This window comes from Pristiophorus japonicus, chromosome 18, assembly GCF_044704955.1.
Source record: "Pristiophorus japonicus isolate sPriJap1 chromosome 18, sPriJap1.hap1, whole genome shotgun sequence".
Taxonomy (NCBI): domain Eukaryota; kingdom Metazoa; phylum Chordata; class Chondrichthyes; family Pristiophoridae; genus Pristiophorus; species Pristiophorus japonicus.
Genome location: NC_091994.1, coordinates 36,877,353 through 36,899,592, shown reverse-complemented (window position 1 = coordinate 36,899,592; position 22,240 = coordinate 36,877,353). Strand labels below are relative to the sequence as shown.

The 22,240-nt window shown below is 49.2% G+C and overlaps 1 protein-coding gene across 1 annotated transcript in view; it reads right to left on the bottom strand.

The window, feature by feature from the left end:
• The window catches only part of arid3a (AT-rich interactive domain 3A), a 67,880-nt gene extending 52,067 nt beyond the window's left edge, over positions 1-15,813 (bottom strand). Inside the window, exon 1 of the mRNA XM_070859888.1 lies at positions 14,934-15,813. Coding sequence (XP_070715989.1) covers positions 14,934-15,785 — 852 coding nt within the window. The 5' untranslated portion in view covers positions 15,786-15,813. The remainder of the gene's footprint in view (positions 1-14,933) is intronic.
• Positions 15,814-22,240: the final 6,427 nt, after the last annotated feature.

The window sequence follows — 22,240 nt, the reverse complement described above, 5'->3', positions numbered from 1 at the left end:
CCACCTTATTCTCTGAACTTTGAAAACATCCATATATGGTACCGTATGTTAGTAATTTCGTTAAAACGTAATTAAAGAATGTGCCGGAGACCTCAGAAAAGGAAATATAGAACTTACTTTAGCAAGTTGAATAGTGGATAACTGAATGATTGAAGGTTGAGTCAGCTTCAACCATTTCAGTCGGAACATTGTATCATGGACATTGTAGCTAAAAAATGTAAACTTGCATGTGCACCAGGCATTATGAGGTCATGTTGGACATGCCATAAAAGCACATTTTCATAAGAAACTTGTACGCAACAATCAGCGTATTGTAATGGGAATTTGGATTCAACCCGAGAAGAACTGCAGCGAGACATTGTTTTCCCGGACTAAGCTTGCTTGGTTGAATAAATGGAACTTTGCTTGTGAACATATTGCCTTAAGTTGACTAGTTAACAATGGCAATTTGTTCAGAAATACACAGTGCCATACTCTGAGATTTTGTGAAAATATCCACGATGACTGGAGATGATGCCCTGAAATATTCAAGATCAGAGTAACATAGATAACAAGATCAACAGTGGAACAATTATACCCAAAATTATACTGGCAATCATAAGTTAAACCATAACTTTCAAAGCGATGGATAATTTGAGTTCCCATCTTCCATAACTTTAGGAAATATTGATGTAAATCCAATATGACAGTAGTTGCAAGTGTAAGAGTTTGACCTCACTCACTTGGAATAGAGTGTAACTTCAGCAATGAGCAGTGTTTCTCACTTCCACTTACCAGCTTTAGGGCAGTCACAGGACAAAAAAAGATGGAAAAGTGATGGCTGGTTGTGACGCTTTACTGAAGCATCTAAAGGCAAGTCTCGGAACGGATTGACAACTCGAGGTCACATTATGTGTAGGAGTTAAATCTTTCTTAGAAATAGGGTGTTCACAAACAAACTTGCAAAGAGAAGGAATGGTGAACTGGGAGTAAGAGAGATTGACGACATAGCATAGAACATGAGAGACACATATCTTGATAAAAAAAGGGCAAGAGATATTATTGGAATCCAGGAGATCCAACAGACCCGGAGGGGATAAAATTTGATGTCAGTCTAATAGTTTAACAAAATTGGGCAATACAGTGAGATCCTTTATCTTAAGAGTTGGAGGAGAAAGTGAACCAAAAGTTCATCTTTCTCTGAAAGAGCTAGAAATTGTACCATCAAGAATGAAGAGATTGGAAAGGAAGATGCACAGAAGTTGATAGAGACAGTTTGAGGAGTAACTGCTGAAAGGACACCAAGACAACAGCTTATATTTCTTTTTGAAAGAAAGTTATATTTAGCATATCTAATTGTGGATTTACAGAAGTTACAAACAGAGACTGATTAAGATGCTAGGTCTGATAGTATTTTTATGAGTGTGCGCAAGGATAGACATGACTGAACCAGGGTGCAATTCCAGATCTGATTGAAGGAGAACCGCGCAGTACGAGACTTTCCAAACCAAACAAAGAACAAAAGACTTGCATCTATGTAGTGCCTTTCACGACCTCAGGATATCCTAAAGCCAATTAAGTGCTTTTGAAATGTAGGCCCCAAGTTTCCACATGATTTGCTCCTGATTTTTTAGGAGCAACTGGTGTAGAACGGAGTATCTTAGAAATCGGAATTCTCCACATTTAGTTTGCTCCAGTTCTAGTCAGTTAGAACAGTTTCACTTTGGAACAGAATTTTTTTTTCAAAAGGGGGTATGTCCGCCCACTTACGCCTGATTTCAAAGTTGTGAGTGAAAACTTATTCCAAACTAACTTAGAATGGAGTAAGTGAAGATTTTTGTACACTCGAAAAAACCTTGTCTATACTTTAGAAAATCAGGCGTAGGTTACAAATCAGGCATAGGGAATGGTGGGGGGGGGGGGGGGGGGGGGAAAGGGGGGTTGTTTACAAACATTAAACACTTCAGTTTTACAAATAAAGAGCCATCATCAATAATAAATGATAAATACATCAATAAATCAAAAAAAAATTAATAAGAAATAATAATTTTTTAAAAAATCAATAAATAAAACATTTTTTACTTACCAACTGCAGCATCGGGAGCCCTCCAACAGCGTACTGGGATTCCCCCCTCAGTGTGTCTCTGTCAGTGTCTCTATCTGTCTGTCTGACGGGGGGAGGGAGAAGGGGGAGGAGATTGGCGGGGGGGGGGGGGGAGGAGATTGGCGGGGGGGGGGGGGGAGGAGATTGGCGGGGGGGGGGGGGGAGGAGATTGGCGGGGGGGGGGGGGGGAGGAGATTGGCGGGGGGGGGGGGGGGGGAGGAGATTGGCGGGGGGGGGGGGGAGGAGATTGGCGGGGGGGGGGGGGGGAGGAGATTGGCGGGGGGGGGGGAGGAGATTGGCGGGGGGGGGGAGGAGATTGGCGGGGGGGGGGGAGGAGATTGGCGGGGGGGGGGGAGGAGATTGGCGGGGGGGGGGGGAGGAGATTGGCGGGGGGGGGGGAGGAGATTGGCGGGGGGGGGGGAGGAGATTGGCGGGGGGGGGGGAGGAGATTGGCGGGGGGGGGGAGGAGATTGGCGGGGGGGGGGGAGGAGATTGGCGGGGGGGGAGAGGGAGATTGGCGGGGGGGGAGGAGATTGGCGGGGGGGGAGGAGATTGGCGGGGGGGGAGGAGATTGGCGGGGGGGGAGGAGATTGGCGGGGGGGGAGGAGATTGGCGGGGGGGGAGGAGATTGGCGGGGGGGGAGGAGATTGGCGGGGGGGGAGGAGATTGGCGGGGGGGGAGGAGATTGGCGGGGGGGGAGGAGATTGGCGGGGGGGAGGAGATTGGCGGGGGGGGAGGAGATTGGCGGGGGGGGAGGAGATTGGCGGGGGGGGAGGAGATTGGCGGGGGGGGAGGAGATTGGCGGGGGGGGAGGAGATTGGCGGGGGGGGAGGAGATTGGCGGGGGGGAGGAGATTGGCGGGGGGGGAGGAGATTGGCGGGGGGGGAGGAGATTGGCGGGGGGGGAGGAGATTGGCGGGGGGGGAGGAGATTGGCGGGGGGGGAGGAGATTGGCGGGGGGGGAGGAGATTGGCGGGGGGGGAGGAGATTGGCGGGGGGGGAGGAGATTGGCGGGGGGGGAGGAGATTGGCGGGGGGGAGGAGATTGGCGGGGGGGGAGGAGATTGGCGGGGGGGGAGGAGATTGGCGGGGGGGGAGGAGATTGGCGGGGGGGGAGGAGATTGGCGGGGGGGGAGGAGATTGGCGGGGGGGGAGGAGATTGGCGGGGGGGGAGGAGATTGGCGGGGGGGGAGGAGATTGGCGGGGGGGGGAGGAGATTGGCGGGGGGGGAGGAGATTGGCGGGGGGGGAGGAGATTGGCGGGGGGGGAGGAGATTGGCGGGGGGGGAGGAGATTGGCGGGGGGGGGAGGAGATTGGCGGGGGGGGAGGAGATTGGCGGGGGGGGAGGAGATTGGCGGGGGGGGAGGAGATTGGCGGGGGGGAGGAGATTGGCGGGGGGGGAGGAGATTGGCGGGGGGGGAGGAGATTGGCGGGGGGGGAGGAGATTGGCGGGGGGGAGGAGATTGGCGGGGGGGGGAGGAGATTGGCGGGGGGGGAGGAGATTGGCGGGGGGGGAGGAGATTGGCGGGGGGGGAGGAGATTGGCGGGGGGGGGAGGAGATTGGCGGGGGGGGAGGAGATTGGCGGGGGGGGAGGAGATTGGCGGGGGGGGAGGAGATTGGCGGGGGGGGAGGAGATTGGCGGGGGGGGAGGAGATTGGCGGGGGGGGGAGGAGATTGGCGGGGGGGGAGGAGATTGGCGGGGGGGGAGGAGATTGGCGGGGGGGGGAGGAGATTGGCGGGGGGGGAGGAGATTGGCGGGGGGGGGAGGAGATTGGCGGGGGGGGAGGAGATTGGCGGGGGGGGAGGAGATTGGCGGGGGGGGAGGAGATTGGCGGGGGGGGAGGAGATTGGCGGGGGGGGAGGAGATTGGCGGGGGGGGAGGAGATTGGCGGGGGGGAGGAGATTGGCGGGGGGGGGAGGAGATTGGCGGGGGGGGAGGAGATTGGCGGGGGGGGAGGAGATTGGCGGGGGGGGAGGAGATTGGCGGGGGGGGAGGAGATTGGCGGGGGGGGAGGAGATTGGCGGGGGGGGAGGAGATTGGCGGGGGGGGAGGAGATTGGCGGGGGGGGAGGAGATTGGCGGGGGGGAGGAGATTGGCGGGGGGGGAGGAGATTGGCGGGGGGGGGAGGAGATTGGCGGGGGGGGAGGAGATTGGCGGGGGGGGAGGAGATTGGCGGGGGGGGAGGAGATTGGCGGGGGGGGAGGAGATTGGCGGGGGGGGAGGAGATTGGCGGGGGGGAGGAGATTGGCGGGGGGGGAGGAGATTGGCGGGGGGGGAGGAGATTGGCGGGGGGGGAGGAGATTGGCGGGGGGGAGGAGATTGGCGGGGGGGGAGGAGATTGGCGGGGGGGGAGGAGATTGGCGGGGGGGGAGGAGATTGGCGGGGGGGGAGGAGATTGGCGGGGGGGGGAGGAGATTGGCGGGGGGGGAGGAGATTGGCGGGGGGGGAGGAGATTGGCGGGGGGGGAGGAGATTGGCGGGGGGGGGAGGAGATTGGCGGGGGGGGAGGAGATTGGCGGGGGGGGAGGAGATTGGCGGGGGGGGGAGGAGATTGGCGGGGGGGGGAGGAGATTGGCGGGGGGGGAGGAGATTGGCGGGGGGGGAGGAGATTGGCGGGGGGGGAGGAGATTGGCGGGGGGGGAGGAGATTGGCGGGGGGGGAGGAGATTGGCGGGGGGGAGGAGATTGGCGGGGGGGGAGGAGATTGGCGGGGGGGGAGGAGATTGGCGGGGAAGGGGGAGGAGATTGGCGGGGGGGGAGGAGATTGGCGGGGGGGGAGGAGATTGGCGGGGGGGGAGGAGATTGGCGGGGGGGGAGGAGATTGGCGGGGGGGAGGAGATTGGCGGGGGGGGAGGAGATTGGCGGGGGGGAGGAGATTGGCGGGGGGGAGGAGATTGGCGGGGGGGGAGGAGATTGGCGGGGGGGGAGGAGATTGGCGGGGGGGGAGGAGATTGGCGGGGGGGAGGAGATTGGCGGGGGGGGAGGAGATTGGCGGGGGGGGAGGAGATTGGCGGGGGGGGAGGAGATTGGCGGGGGGGAGGAGATTGGCGGGGGGGGGAGGAGATTGGCGGGGGGGGAGGAGATTGGCGGGGGGGAGGGAGATTGGCGGGGGGGGAGGAGATTGGCGGGGGGGGAGGAGATTGGCGGGGGGGGAGGAGATTGGCGGGGGGGGGAGGAGATTGGCGGGGGGGGAGGAGATTGGCGGGGGGGGGAGGAGATTGGCGGGGGGGGAGGAGATTGGCGGGGGGGAGGAGATTGGCGGGGGGGGAGGAGATTGGCGGGGGGGAGGAGATTGGCGGGGGGGAGGAGATTGGCGGGGGGGAGGAGATTGGCGGGGGGGAGGAGATTGGCGGGGGGGAGGAGATTGGCGGGGGGGAGGAGATTGGCGGGGGGGAGGAGATTGGCGGGGGGAGGAGATGGGGAGGAGATTGGCGGGGGGGAGGAGATTGGCGGGGGGGGAGGAGATTGGCGGGGGGGAGGAGATTGGCGGGGGGGAGGAGATTGGCGGGGGGGGAGGAGATTGGCGGGGGGGGAGGAGATTGGCGGGGGGGGAGGAGATTGGCGGGGGGGGAGGAGATTGGCGGGGGGGGAGGAGATTGGCGGGGGGGAGGAGATTGGCGGGGGGGAGGAGATTGGCGGGGGGGAGGAGATTGGCGGGGGGGAGGAGATTGGCGGGGGGGAGGAGATTGGCGGGGGGGAGGAGATTGGCGGGGGGGAGGAGATTGGCGGGGGGGAGGAGATTGGCGGGGGGGAGGAGATTGGCGGGGGGGAGGAGATTGGCGGGGGGGAGGAGATTGGCGGGGGGGAGGAGATTGGCGGGGGGGAGGAGATTGGCGGGGGGGAGGAGATTGGCGGGGGGGGAGGAGATTGGCGGGGGGGAGGAGATTGGCGGGGGGGAGGAGATTGGCGGGGGGGAGGAGATTGGCGGGGGGGAGGAGATTGGCGGGGGGGAGGAGATTGGCGGGGGGGAGGAGATTGGCGGGGGGGGGGGAGATTGGCGGGGGGGGGGAGATTGGCGGGGGGGGGGAGATTGGCGGGGGGGGGGAGATTGGCGGGGGGGGGGAGATTGGCGGGGGGGGGAGAGGGGGGGGAGATTGGCGGGGGGGGGGAGATTGGCGGGGGGGGGGAGATTGGCGGGGGGGGGGGGGGGAGAGGAGAGGAAGGAGATTGGCGGGGGGGGGGGGAGAGGAAGGAGATTGGCGGGGGGGGGGGGGAAGAGGAAGGAGATTGGCGGGGGGGGGAAGAGGAAGGAGATTGGCGGGGGGGGGGAAAGGAAGGAGATTGGCGGGGGGGGGAGGGAAGGAGATTGGCGGGGGGGGAGGGAGGGAAGGAGATTGGCGGGGGGGGGGGAAAGGAAGGAGATTGGCGGGGGGGGGGAGGGAAGGAGATTGGCGGGGGGGGGGAGGGAAGGAGATTGGCGGGGGGGGGGAGGGGAGGAGATTGGCGGGGGGGGGGAGGGGAGGGGAAGGAGATTGGCGGGGGGGGGGGGAGGGGAAGGAGATTGGCGGGGGGGGGGGGGAGGGGAAGCAGATTGGCGGGGGGGGGGAGGGGAAGCAGATTGGCGGGGGGGGGGGGAAGTAGATTGGCGGGGGGGGGGGGGAGGGAGGGGAGGGGAAGGAGATTGGCGGGGGGGGGGGGCAGGGGAAGGAGATTGGCGGTGGGGGGGGCGGCGGGGAGAAGAGGCTGAACAGGCCGGGCCCGAGACTTCGAGCAGGGCCCGTCCCCAGCACCAGATTTACAGGTAGGTGGTGTCAGGTCGGGGGGAGGGAGGTCAGGTCGGATCCAGTCCATGGGCGGGGGAGGGGAGCATCGGGTGTCGGGTCCGGTCTGGAGGCTGGGGGGGGGGGGGCGCGAGTGTCGGGTCCGGTCCGGGGGGGGGGGGTGTGGGGGGGAGCGGGTGTCGGGTCCGGTGCGGAGGTCGAGTCGGGTCGGGAGGAAGCAGGAGCTGGCCGTGGGAGGAGCCTTATTCACGCAGCCCCAGTGAGGCCATTCAGCCAGGACTCGGGGCTGCGTGCTTCGGACCCCTCCCACACAGTTTCGGGCGCCTGGAGCTACTGCACTTGCAGTCCCGGCACTGTTTTCGACGCAGGGACCTGGCTCCGCCCCCTACAGCTCCTGCTGCGCCGAGGGCCAGAGGACCTGCAGGGAGGTGGAGAATCTGGAGGGTTTTTTTTAGGCGCACTTTGTGGCGCGAAAAACAGGCGTCCAGGTCGGGACTGCGCCATTCTAGGCGCGGCTCGAAACTCGGGCCCGTAGTCACTACTGTAATGTAGAAAATGTGACAGGACAATACAGTCTGTGCAAATTGTCTAAGATGAACAGACAGGGGCAGAAATCCCGGCCTCCCCGGGTCCATACGGAGTTTCTACGGACCCGGGAAGGCATCGCAAAAAACGGTTTTCCGCGCGCAATGCGCATGCGCTGAAAACCGGCATCTCAGGAGTGAGAACATTTGTACGGGCAAGAACGCGGTATTTACCCATATCTTGCCCAGCAAATGTCCTCAAAACTCTTGCGCCTGATAAAAGCAGGTGCATAGCCTACTTTTACAGGTGCAACAGTTTTAAAACACAAAAACACTGTAAAATAAAATTTTTAAAGCACATTTTATTGTTTAAAAACCCTCCCCACTACGGTAAGTTTATTTTAAACCATAATTTAAAAAGCTTTAAAAATCAGAATATGTATTTTTTAAATACATAAATAACTCATTTAAATTAATAAAAATGTTGTACATTTTTTCTATCTTATTATTGGTGGTGTGTGTTTTGGGGACTGTTTCTCATTCATAATAATGGGAACTGCAACTTAAGAGTTCCCAGTATTATGAATGAGAATATACTCTATCCGATTGGCTGCCCAGAGCCATATGACTCCAGCTCCAGGCCTGTACATGTCCCGACGCACAGAGTCAGGGGAGGCCTCAGGACCAGGATCTCGCGTGGGCGCAGCAGCTTCAGGTAGGTGTGCTTTTTTCTAGAATCCAGTCGAACGCCCGCGGGAAGGAGAAACCGGGATTTCTAGGCCACAATGTACAGGAAATGAAAGCTGTAACATATCTTTGATTCAGATATACTGAAGATCAGGAGTATGGTATACAATTTTAAAAGGGCTGCATTTTTTTTTAAAAAGAGGGAACAACTGAAGAAAATGGATGGGAGGGGGAAGTTCACCAACATTTCAGTAAAAGGACAAATTGAACATCTTAAAAAAGAATAATGCTGAGCATTCAGGATAAATACAATACTGGTATCAACAAACATGATCCTAAACGGATTAACCAGCAAAAATGAAATAGAGGTAAAATGGCTTCTACAAATCTTGCAGGGAGAATGGGACATATAAAGCAACATGGAGAAACAGGTAGCAGTTGATCAGAGGGGCAAGGAGACCTAAAAAGAAACATAGCTACGGAAGCAAAACGTAACAATGATATGTTTTTTTCAGTACAATAGCACAAGGGCTGTCAGAGAAGAGGTGGGAACATTACAAGTTTGAAACTTAAAGATGAGTATGAAATAGTAAATATATTTTGAATGATTGCTTCTTCAAAGTATTCATAAGAGAAAACACAAACAACATGCCCTCTCCAAAAAAGAATACCAAGACAAAATAAGATGAAAGTCCTGGAGCTGAAAAAGCTTAAAACAAATAAATAATTCAGCATGCTGGGAAATATTAGGGAGATTTGAGAGTCAATGAATTATGAGGGAGCCAACATTAGATTGCAAGCAGGCTTTGGTGCCTATATTCAAAAAATGTAAAATAGGCACAGACAACTACAGATGAATTCATTTCAATTCAATTTTGCATAATAAATTAATGAAATAAATGATCAGGAGTAAATTTCAGGATTATCTATACAACAATCTAGCATACAACTTTAGATGGGAAAGTCCTTATTTATCCAACCTCCCTGATTTTTTTTTGAGGAAGTAACAACTTAAGTGGACTGCGGTAATCCTTACAACATTGTGCACTTAAATTTCTAAAATGCATTTGATAAAGTTCCACATGAAAGGTTCCAACACTGCGCCCTGGCGCACCTGCTCTGTACACCTAATAGGAGGGGTAATGGAATCATCAGAATAATAAAATGAGAGAGTGGGTAGAGCAATGCAAATTAAATTTAATGAAAACAAATGTAAAGAACTACACATAGGAAGGAAAATCGTACCTCGAAGTGTTGAAATAACTATGGATAATCAGCAAAGCTAATAGTATCTGAGCTACATAGTTGTAACAATAGAATACAAGTCAGAGGAAGTTATGATCAAACTGTACAGTGCTCTGGTCAGACCACACCTTGAGTATTGTGTCCAGCTCTGGTCAGTGAGAAACAAGGGAGTCATTCAAGCACTAGAAGCAGTGCAGAGAAGACATAATCCCAAGTGTCAGGTGTTTGAGCTCGGAGGAAAAACTAGATACTTGGGCTTTCCAGCCTGGAAAATAGTCACTGGAGAGGTGACTTTAAAGAAGTATAAGATAGTTAAAGGAATGGAAAAGATAAGACAAAATACTACAAATTATATTGAGAGTGGAAATAGGTTCAAACTAGCAATAAGTAAATTTAGGACCAATTCTTCGCACAAAGCATGATCAATATTTTGAACAGATGCTAAATAAAATGGTGGAAGCAAAAGCCCTGGAATCAATTAAGAAACAATTTGATGGGGTAATGGGGGTTCTGTAACATCTTTCTGGATTAATTAATTAAGATGGGCTGAATGGCCATCCTCACTCTTAAATACTTTGTGATTATGTGAACAGTGGCCACAGAGCGTCATCAACATCCTACATTGCCATAGTGCCTTATATCTAACTTTAAAAATAAAGTTAGTTAATTTACCTGTAAACTGTCCAAATTACTGTTTTATTTTTCTTATAAAATATACTCGTCTATTTTAAAATCAGGCCTGCCAATCTTAAAGAATATACAAACAGGAGTAGGCCATTTAGCCCCTCGAGTCTGTTCTGCCATTTAATTAGATCATGGCTGATCCGTACCGCAAATCCATTTACCCACCTTTGATCCAAATCCTTTAATACCCTTATCTAATAAAAATCTTCTATCTCAGACTTTAAAGTTTAAATTGATCCAGCATCCATAGCCTTTTGGGGAAGAGTGTTCCACATTGCCACCCTTTTCAGCTTCCTGATATCAGGCCTCAATGGCCTATTTCTAATTTTGATTGTGCCCCCTTGTTCTGGATTCCCCCACCAGAGGGAATAGCTGCTTTGTATCTACTTTTTCAGATCCTTTCATAAGTTAACACCTCGAGCACAAGTTTATGCAGCCTGTCCTTATAATTTAAACCTTTAAGCTTTGAAATAATTTTAGTAAATCTGTGCTGCATCCCCCTCCAAGGCCACTATATCCTTCCTGAGATGCAGTGTCCAGACTGAACTCAATATTCCAGATGGTGACTGACCAAGTCTCTCTACAACTGAAGCATAACTTCCTCCCCTTTGTATTCCAACTCTCTTGAGATAAAGGCCACATTCAATTAGCATTTTTGATTACATTTTTTAACCTATGCACTAGTTTTTAGTTGATTTGCATACCTGGACATCCAAATCAATTTGCTCTTTCACAGTTTCTAGTCTCTCAGCCCTTGACTTAGTCCTTAGTCCTTAGGTTACCTCCAATTACATGCACTCTCATGTTTGCTAATATGCTTTAAAAAAGGGAAAAAGGGATAGACTGAGTAATTACAGGCCAGTCAGCCTAACTTCGCTGGTGGGCAAATTGTTGGAAACAATTCCGAGGGATAATATTATTTAGAAAGGCACGGATTACTCAAGGATAGTCAAAATCATAGGCATTCCCTCGGAATCCAGGAAGACTTGGTTCCACTCTTAGCACGAGTTCTTAGGCGGCTGTACAGTCCAATACGAGAACCACAGTCTCCGTCACAGGTGGGACGGATCGTCGTTTTGGGAAAGGGCGGGCAGGGAGCCCGGTTTGCCGCACGCACCTTCCGCTACCTGCGCTTGATTTCTGCATGCTATCGGCGGCGATATTCGAGGAGCTCAGCACCCTCCCGAATGCACTTCCTCCACTTAGGGCGGTCTATGGCCAGGGACTTCCAGGAGTTGTTAAGGGAATGTCGTATCTGACTAACTTGATTGAATTTTGAGGGGAAGTAACAAGGAAGGTTGATGAGGGTAGTGCTTTTGATGTAGTCTACATGGATTTTAGCAAGGCTTTTGACAGGGTCCCACATAGCAGACTGGTCTGAAAAGTAAAAGCCCATAGGATCCAAGGGAAAGTAGCAAGTTGGATCCAAAACTGGCTCAGTGACAGGAAGCAAAGAGTAATGGTCGACGGATGGTTTTGTGAATGGAAAGTGGTTTCCAATACGGCTCCGCAGGGCTCAGTACTCGGTCCCTTGCTTTTTGTGGAATACATCAATGATTTAGAATTCAATGTAGGAGACACGATTATGAATTTTGAAGATGATTCAAAAATTGGCCGTGTGGTTGATAGTGAGGCAGGTAGATTGCAGGAAGATATTAATAGATTGGTGATGTGGGCAGAAAAATGCAAATGGTATTCAGTCTAGAGAATTGTGAGGTAATGCATTTGGGGAGGGCAGAAAAGGCATGGGAATACACAATAAATGGTGAGATACTGAGAAGAGTAAAGGTACAGAGGGATCTTGGAGTGCATGTCTACAGATCCCTGAAAGTAGGACAGGTAGATAAGGTGGTTAAGACATACCAAATTGTATAAAACACTATTTAGGCCACAGCTAGAGTACTGCATACAGTTCTAGTCATCACATTACAGGAAAGATGTGATTGCACTAGAGAGGGTACAGAGGAGATTTACAAGGATGTTGCCTGAACTGGAGAATTTTAGCTATGAAGAAAGATTGGATAGGCTAGGTTTGTTTTCTTTGGAACAGTGGCTGAGGGGAGACCTTATTGAGGTGTATAAAATTATGAGGGGCCTAGACAGAGCGGATAGGAAGGACCTATTTCCCCTAGCAGAAAGGTCAATAACCAGGAGGCATAGATTTAAATTAATTGATAGAAGGATTAGAGGGGAGTTGAGGAGAACGTTTCTCACCCAGAGAGTGGCGGGGTCTGGAACTCACTGCTTGAAAGGGTGGTAGGGTAGAAATGCTCATCGCATTTAAAAAATACTTGGATATACACTCGAAGTGCCGTGACCTACAAGGCTACGGACCAAGAGCTGGAAATTGGAATTAGGCTGGATAGCTCTTTTTCGGCCGGCAGACACAATGGGTCGAATGACCTCCTTCTGTGCCGTAAATTTCTATGATTCTAATCTCTAGTAATGGAACCTCATCAAACGTCTTTTGGAAGTCCATACAGACAACATCCATAGACACTCTCCTGTCCATCTTGTTGAATTTTTTGAGGAGGTCACTAACTAGATTGGTCAGATATGACCTACCCATCACAATTCCATACTGACTATCTTTGATCAGCTCATACTTGTTCAAATGCTCAGTTACTCTGTCCCTGATGAAAGATTCAAATAGCTTCCCGACAACTGACATTAAATAAAGACAGGTCTGTAGTTTCTTCCTCCCTCCTGTCTTAAATAATGGAGTGACTGGCAACCAATTTCTAAGCCTGCCTGGAAATTAATTAGGATGAGAGAAACACACAAATACACCAACATTCCACAATACTGCCATATTGACATTATCACAATTTAACTGGGTACTCCTGTTGATCTTCATTTACACTGTCCTGACACTAGACTGAAATAACTGGAAGCAATTTTGCAAGTGGGTAACTTTAAATCAAAAGTTTAAATTCCTGGTGTTAATGTTAGGATTTCAAGTTTGAATCACTACTTTAATTATTTTATGTATTAGAATTTATTTTGCCAATAAATTTATGAAGTGATTTTTTTTTAAATCGCAACCTATCAGCACTTACTACTTTTGACCAAAATTCTAATCTCCATTCCTAATTATCTCAGTAGTTATATGAAAACATATACTTCACAAAACATGCCATAAGATATACCACAGTACAAATCTGCTGACTGCCTCAGTTAACAGTGTTTACCCAGAATTACACATCAAAAATATAAACACTAACTTAAAATCCACAGGAAGCTCTTGTTGAAACCATGCCAGAATCACTCGGAGATCTTTCACCTTAAGAAGTTCAGCTACACTGGGTTTATGGCTCCCTGCTATAGAACAGTGCAAACAGTCTTGAATATTTGGCAAGGGTCCACCCTCTATTTACATTCTTGCTGCAGCCATTAACATAATCTCCTAAACCTTAACAAATTTATCCTGTAACATTTGCTTAAATGCTGCCAAACATATAAACCACTAAACGGTTTGGACAGTTTCCAAAAAAACCTGAAAAACTAAACTTTTGATCTTCTGCCAAAAACCTGCTTTTGAAATTTCCCACAGTATGCAGAGGCTAAAATTACATGATGATTCAATATGTTTTTAATTACCCAAGTGGTACAATTTTCCCAACTCACATATTAAAAATAAATGGGTTTTTTAAACATTTTAACCAAGACAAAAATGACCAATAGATTAGCATTTCTCAGTTAGAGTTACAGCTCAGTAAGGTTTGTTTTGGTTTAATTAAGAGGATAACTGGACGACAGCAGGTTTGGCAAAGTAAAAAGTGGAATATATTAAACAAATCACCTAAGTTATACAACCGAGATATTGCAACTTAGGAATAAATCTTCAGTTTGTAAAACTGGGAAAAACATTTTTAAAGAATGGTAGATATATGTGTGTGTGCGCGTGAGTGCGTGTGCGTGTATCTGCTAATTATTTTCACCCATATTAAGCACCTGTATGACAAGCATTAAAAACAGAATTATATGGAAAGGTATCAATTTTCATCTCAGCACAAATATTACCTATCAAGTTTATGCAAATCAAATGCTTTGTGCATTTATTTATTTATTGCAGTAGAGTAGTGCATCCAATTCTGGGCACCACACTTTGGGAAGGCTTTGGAGAGGGTACAGAAGGTTTACTAGAATGGTTCCAGGGATGAGGGATTAGTTACAGGAATAGACTGGATAAGCTGGGGTTGTTCTCCTTAGAGCAGAGCAGTCCAAGGAGATTTTTCAGAGGTGTTTAAAATCATGAAGGTTTTAGATAGAGTAAATAAAGAGAAATTGTTTCCAATACCTGAAGGGTCAATAACCAGAAAGCAGAGATTTACGGTGATTGGCAAAAGAACCAGAAGCAACATGAGAGAAAACTTTTTTACACAATGAGTGGTTAGGATTTGGAATGCACTGCCTGATAGGGTAGTGGATTGAGATTTAATAGTAGCCTTCAAAAGGGAATTGGATAAATATTTGAAGGAGAAAAAAATTGCAGGGATATGGGAAAAGAGCAAACGACTGGTACGAACTAGATTGCTCCTCGAAAGAGCTGGCACTGACTTGATGGGCCAAATTGTACTGTAATATTCTATGATTATTTGTACTGAATATCTTTCAAACAAAGGGGAGAAATCATTTGCCATCCAGCACATTAAGAAATGGCATCGAGGGATTGCATACTGGATGTAAACGTGTTTATTGCATAGGCTTAACATACACTGGATCTGGGAACTACGTCAATTACCAACTCCTTCTTTCTCGTCTCCCTTCCCCCGCTCTCAACGTTTAAAGATCCACAAAATGTTTATACGGCTAAATTCAAAATTAAACCAATATTGATAATTTTATTAATGCAAAAATCTAGTTTTAATAATCAGTGATGGCATTCATTTCATAAATACACACGTACAATTAATACTTTAATCGGCATGATGCAACCTTTTAAACACAATTTTAAAAATATATGCGTATTTTATTAATCTTGTAAACACCTGTTTAAACTGCTCCTCGTACGTCCATTCGGCCTGATCCTGGACTTGCTGCATCTGCGGGTGTGGCTGGTAGGGGAGCCCGGTTACAGGGCGCCGCTGTCCGGGCTGGCGATGCACCTCACTGCAGTGGTGCATCCCCCGTTCCTCCTTTACTCCACTGCCCCCTTCCTCGGCCATCTCGTCCTCGAATTCCTCCTCTTCTCCCTCCTCCTCCTCCTCCTCTTCCTCGGCAGCCATGTCTTCTTCGGACCCTAGATGATCGGGATAACGCTGCTCCGTCGCCGCCTCCTCCTCCTCCTCCTCTCCCCCCTCCATCTCTTCTCCCCCCGACAGGGCCTCACTGCTCTCGGAAAGCCTCGGGCTGTCGCCTCGTTCCATGCCCAGTTCCTCTTCGTCGCCGCGCTGGGCCGAAGCGTCAGCCCCTGCGGCCGCCGCCGCCGCTCTCATGGCGGCCAGTGCTGCGGTTTGCTGTGCAGCGATCTGCTGCTGCACATTTGCGAGGAGGACCTTGTTGTCGTTGGAAGACTCGGCCGTTGGCCTTCGGGGCTCGCGCTGCTCCATTTGAATTTGCTGCTGTTGCCTGGCCTGGAGCCGCGCGCGCGATGACTGCTGCTGCTGCTCGTGCTGCTCCATCTGCTGCTGCCGGGCCTCGAGCTCAAGCCGCGCACGCTGCTGCCTCTGCAGGTTTTCCATCACCGCCTGCAACTTCATGGCTTCCGTAGCCCCTCGCCCTCTCTCTCTCTCTCTCTGGCCGCTAATAAGTGTCCTTGCTTTCGCTCTGTCAGGCGGAGTTTGCAAGGGGGGTGATGTTAGTAAGGAGCAATAATCAACGGGCGTGGGTGACTCACTCATTGAAAGACTCAATCACTACTTAAGAGTCTTAACAACTGGAAGGGGGAGGGGTGGTGGTGGTAAGGGGCAGAGATTCCGCAACTTTTCATATAGATTGGCATTCAGGTGTTCAGCTGGCCCTGAGGCAGAAAAATGCCGTTAAGAGTAATGTTGTAAGACAACATTTCACATCCGTGGTAGAGATAAATGTTAACTGATCTTTTTTAAATGGCTGAGTGGCAGAGAATTTATATAGTCTCTTGGGAAAAGGCATATAATTATATTCTGCTTCTTGAAATGATTGCCTATACCACATTACACTGAATGCAGTAAACACCACAAATTATACAGACGAGAAAAAGAAATAAGGAAAAAAATGCAACTGATGAAAATATAAAATTAAAACAGAACTGTAGGGAATACCCAGCATGTCCGTGAACATAAAAGATAAGTTAATGTTTCAAGTACAGATTCTTTATCAGAGCAGGGAAAGGAGGGCAAATAACATGTCTTCTCTTTTTGGATGTCCAAGGATTACATATTTCTTGCATTTTCTGTTTTTACTCCAGAAAAATAGCCTGTCACAGTTTAAGCTTACAATTTCAATTTTTTTTTGCTATTTTCCCTTCTACTGATGGTGCTTATTCTTGCTGGAGAAGTGAACAGTTCTATAGGCACCATTTGGTACTCTGCCCAAATGGTCATTCTTCATATAAAGGAGTAAGACATTGGGAATAAAATTGGTCTTCGCCAGTCGCATGGAAGCAGGTGATAGCGAATCCACAGCCCATTTTCCAGCATGCCTGATTTTTTTTTTTCCCATTGACTTCAATGGAAATGAAAATCGGACGCGGTGCAAAAATGGGCTACCAATTCGCTGTCGTCCATTTTCAAACTACACAGACCAATTTCCACCCATTTGAGTGTTGGCAAGTTGTACTCTCTCAGCGCCATAGGAGCAGTTGCTGGCACCATTTCAGTTTCTGTATTTAGTTGCAAAGGACTTTTAATTCCTTAAGGTTGAGGGACACGGCAGACCGACGCCATTTTGCGGAGGGTGAGCGTGTGCACCTCCGGTCAGGAGTATGGAGCAATTACAGCTGAACCCGATTTTGTCCTCAGCTGGCACCCCAAACACACACTTTCCCAGGGAGGGGGTCATTAGCGAGCATTCAGGATCAGAAACAATGGAGGCTAGCCCAGGGCCAGCAAGGCCAATTTTATGCCACACTGGCACCTCATGTGAAATCAGTTAACGCAGATTAGGAATCAAACCTAAACTGAACTAATCTATACTAAGCAACTAAGTCATCAGGGAAAGCTAAATGCTTTCTTCCTCAGTAGTATGGTTATGCTATCTCAATTAAACACAATGATCAATCTAAAGTGTCAAAAGTTATCTGTTTCTCCAAGGAGTTAATTGATCATTTTTGATCCATGCATATGAAAGATGAATGAACCTGACAGTTTATAAATAAACTACTAATTGAAAATAGTAGTTTATAAAAAAAAGCAACTACTGAGGAACACTAAGTATGAACCAACATGACAAATCTTTGTCACATACATTTCAATCCCCATTTTTCTCAACTCTAGCCTTCCATAAATATATTAAAGGATTACAATTGTCTCATTTAAAATAGTAGCAACACACTTTTAAAGTTTATCAATGCTCTATGCAATTATGTCACGAAGTGCAAAAGGCACCATAATCCCAATTCACATATAAAGTTAGTTAAGATTTAAAAAAACAAACAGTGCAGATGAAAAAAAGCACAGATCAGAAAAGTCTCCCACTACAGCAAATAGAATCAACTTTCCAGTAGTCACAATGGCAGCATAAACAGCATATAATGTTTTGGCTATTCTAGCTTTTTCAAAGAACTGTACCATCCCACAAAGCCCTTTGTCACGTCCACCTGAGAGGCAGACAGGGCCTCAGTTTAACAGCTCATCTGAAAGACAGCATCTTCAACAGTGCGGCACTCCTTTAGTACTTCACTGGAACTGTCAGCCTAGATTATAGGGTTTAAGTCTCTGGGGTGAAACACTTTGCGGGACCATTGAATGACACTGGACACATAACTCATGAGTTGTTTATTGCCCATAAACCCTACATTGATGACATATAAGTCTGTTTAAACCCTTTCACATCTCAGCTGTGAATCTTCCCACAATCACATACCTTTGCCAAAACACTGTCAAGTTTCACATGAAAAATGTGCACTTGGATGAAGTTTCAGAAGGCAATTAGCACCAATAGAACCATGCCCAATCATTAACTGTTAACATTGCATCAGGTATAGTATAGCACAATAAAACCTACAATTTCATTGGTACTGTAAAATTGTAGAAGGATTATCAATAATTATCAGCTCCTTACTTTCAAATACAAGTTGTTGTTTCTACCTTGCCTGATGCAATGTAGTTATCAACAGAGTTAATAGCTTGAACTATTAAGCTAAATGTAGAAACATTACGGAAATAATCATTAGATTAACTCATTCAATGTCAATATTTAAGGCTATAGAACTGGCAGCCAGCGAGTCACAAGCTTCATTCTAATGACCAGCCCTTGTTGGGAAAATGTCAATAATTCTTAGCTAGGTCACTAGGCGGCACCCTGCGCAGCAGCAGAGCATTATAATCTCAAGAAGTGAAAGACACTGCATTGAGATGAGATACATCCCTTTGTGACTGATAGACAGAAATATTGAGTGACTAAGATGGCTCTGTCTTCCCAGATAAAGGTGCATGACAGCAGTGAAGGACAGGAATTAAAGAGGGAAAAAAATAAGGTGAGGCAAAAGCCAACCATACAATCACTCAATGACTAAACCGCAAGGGTCTATGCAGCATTTTCCTCCGTTTCGGATGCCCCCAAAAGTTCGTCACCATCCTCCGTCTGATCCACTTCTTACTAACGGATCCATCACAGACCCAATCCACGTCCGGACTGGGGTCAAGCAAGGCTGCGATATCGCCCCAACCCTCTTCTTAATCTTCCTCGCTGACAAGCTCCACCTCACAGTCGACAAGCTCCCCGCTGGAGTGGAACTAAACTACAGAACTAGTGGGAACCTGTTCAACCTTCACCGTCTCCAGCCAGGTCCAAGACCACTCCAACCTCTGTCGTCGAGCTACAGTACGTATGCGACACCTGCGTCTGCACACATACTGAGGCTGAACTCCAGGACATAGTCGACATATTTACTGAGGCGTATGAAAGCATAGGCCTTACGCTAAACATCAGTAAGACAAAGGTCCTCGCCGCACAGCACTGCACCCCAGTCATCAAGATCCACGGCGCGGCCCTGGACAGCGTGGACCATTTCCCTTATCTCGGGAGCCTCCTATCAACAAGAGCAGGCATTGACACAAGATCCAACACCACCTCCAGTGCACCAGTGCAGCCTTCGGCTGCCTGAGGAAAAGAGTGTTTGAAGACCAGGCCCTCAAAACTGCCACCAAGCCCATGGTCTACAGGGCTGTAGTAATACCTGCCCTCCTGTATGGCTCAGAAACATGGACCATGTACAGTAGACACCTCAAGTCACTGGAGAAATACCACCAATGATGTCTCCGCAAAATCCTACAAATCCTCTGGGAGGACAGACGCACCAACATTAGCGTCCTCATCCAGGCCAACATCCCCAGCATTGAAGCACTGACCACACTTGATCAGCTCCGCTGGGCAGGCCACATAGTTCACATGCTAGAAACGAGACTCCCAAAGCAAGCGCTCTACTCGGAACTCCTTCACGGCAAATGAGCCAAAGGAGGGCAGCGGAAATGTTACAAGGACACCCTCAAAGCCTCCCTGATAAAGTGCAGCATCCCCACTGACACCTGGGAATCCCTGGCCAAAGACCGACCTAAGTGGAGGAAGTGCATCTGGGAGGGCGCTGAGCACCTCGAGTCTTGTCGTTGAAAGCATGCAGAAATCAAGCACAGGCAGCAGAAGGAGCGTGCGGCAATCCAGTCCCACCCACCCCTTCCCTCGACGACTGTTTGTCCTACCTGTGACAGAGACTGTGGTTCTCGTATTGGATTGTACAGCCACCTAAGAACTCATGCTAAGAGTGGAAGCAAGTCTCCCTCGATTCCGAGGGACTGCCTATGATGATGATGATGATGACTAAATGTTCATTAACATTTCTTTTTGTTAAAGTGCCTTTTGTATTGTTTCCACCTTCCCTCTTTAGGTCTCAAGAGAGCAGGCTACCAAACTTCTCCCAGTCTTCAACAAATGCCCCTATCGAACTACCTGGTAGAAGTTGCAAGAAAGTGACCCAGAGTGAGCTGTCATCTGCATTTATTTCTCCCTCCCTGTGGTGTCTGTTCCTGGCTGAGAATAAGAACTCACTGTGCAGGGAATCACAGGCATCCCTCTACCTTAATCCTGGTCTGTGCTAAGTGAAGTCCACTCAAGATAAGTCAAAGCCATTTTTTGCACTAAACAATAAATTATCCAAAAATTCAAATTAAGCAATGTGAATAACACAGCAAGTAGGTATTACGTGCATAAAACATTGAATTATTATAAAAATTCATATTAAGCGACTTTGAATTGATAATTAGACTACATTTAAACTCAGCCGGGACAGTAACTGAGATGTTACAAATGACCTTAGTGCACCTGGGTTAAGGGAGAGTGTTGATGGGGAGGCGTAATCAATGCTTTCAAGTGATGTGCTGCGAGATGCACATGTGTGGACACAAGCTCAGCTATGATGCCTTTAAAACTCACTGTCTAGCCTCACACATGTAGAATGGTCAATTTGGAAAAGTACCAGAGGGTAGCCAGCACTTGACAACCACACCACAACATGAATCAGTACCTTCAAAAGAGGAGAGAATATTGAAAGGGGATAAAAAACATTTTCTGTCCAATAATTGTTAACACTTAGCATAATGGTAGTCTGAAGGAAAGTTATAGAAAGGATCTTTACTGAATTGAAATCAAGATTATCCCACCATCCCACTCCTACTGTCCCCTATTCTATGCCATTCTTTCACAGGTCATGGAATTCCAGAACTCTTTGTGTCCCTCTGTAAAGTCCTGTCCCCTCAGTATAGATTCACACGAGGCATGTAGTGAAGTCAAGGTTACTCTGGACCTGCACCTTTTATTTCACAGCTCTGGAATGCTGCACTTGCCTGAGACCTGTGCTTATATACCTGTCTCTTGCAAGTGCACCCCCGGTGGTAAGGTACTCTGGTGGTTACAGGTCCTATCTTATTACAGTCGTGTATAGCATGTTGGGATACAGTTATATATAATAATGTAAGATACATGACATCACCCTCCCCCAAGGTCTTATTGTCTTTATAGGTTCAGTCTCTCAGGTGGTCTACGCTCTCACGTGGAGCGTCTGAGTTGTGGTTCAGTTGTTTGCCTTGGTGTCTGTTTTTCTTTGGGTGTGGTTGCTGGTATCTCGCCTGGGCTGTCTGTTTTGATTGGTGTGATTGTTGTTGACTCGTCTGGGCCATCAGTTGGGATTGCCCTTTCCTCAGGTTGTTCCCTCTGTCTGTCCACCAGGTGTGGTGCGAGTTCCACATTGTAGTCTGCCTCTGGTTCCGCTGTGCTGTTGGTAAATCTGCTTTTGACTTGGTCTACATGCCTCCGGCAGGTTTTGCCATTGTCCATTTGTACTACCAGTAGCCTGTTTCCTTCCTTGCCCGTTACTGTCCCTGCAAGCCATTTGGGACCCCTGCCATAGTTTAGTACAAACACTTTGTCCCCTATCTCATTCCATCTCCCCCTCGAATTTCTGTCATGGTACTCAGTCAGCTTATGGTGCTTTGCCTCAATGCAATGCATGTCTGGGAGGATTAATGAGAGCCTTGTTTTAAAAGTCCTTTTCATCAATAGTTGCGCGGGGGGGATCCCAGTCAGTGAGTGCGGACGAGATCTGTATGCCAACAGCAGTCGCGACAGGTGACCCTGCAGCGTGGGACCTTGGATTTTAAGCATGCCTGGTTTAATGATTTGCACTGCTCTCTCCGCCTGGTCATTGGAGGCCGGCTTGAACAGTGCCGTCTTGACGTGATTTATGCTGTGGTCAATTATAAAGTCTTGGAATTCTACGCTGGTGAAGCACGGACCATTGTCACTGACTAATGTGTCAGGGATTCCGTGCGTTGCAAACATGGTTGCGAGGTCTCTCCACAGTGGTGGAGGTGGTGCTCGAGTTTAAAATGGTGCATTCGATCCACTTTGAAAATGCATCTACAACTACGAGGAACATTTTGCCCATGAATGGGCCTGCATAGTCTACGTGCACCCGTGACCACGGTTTGGTAGGCCAGAGCCAGGGGCTCAGTGAAGCCTCCCTGGGGGCATTGCTGAGTTGGGCACAAAAGGTGCACCTTTGGATGCAGAGCTCCAAGTCCGCGTCAATACCATGCCACCAGACGTGGGATCTGGCTATGGCCTTCATGAGAACGATCCCCGGGTGCTCGCGGTGGAGCTC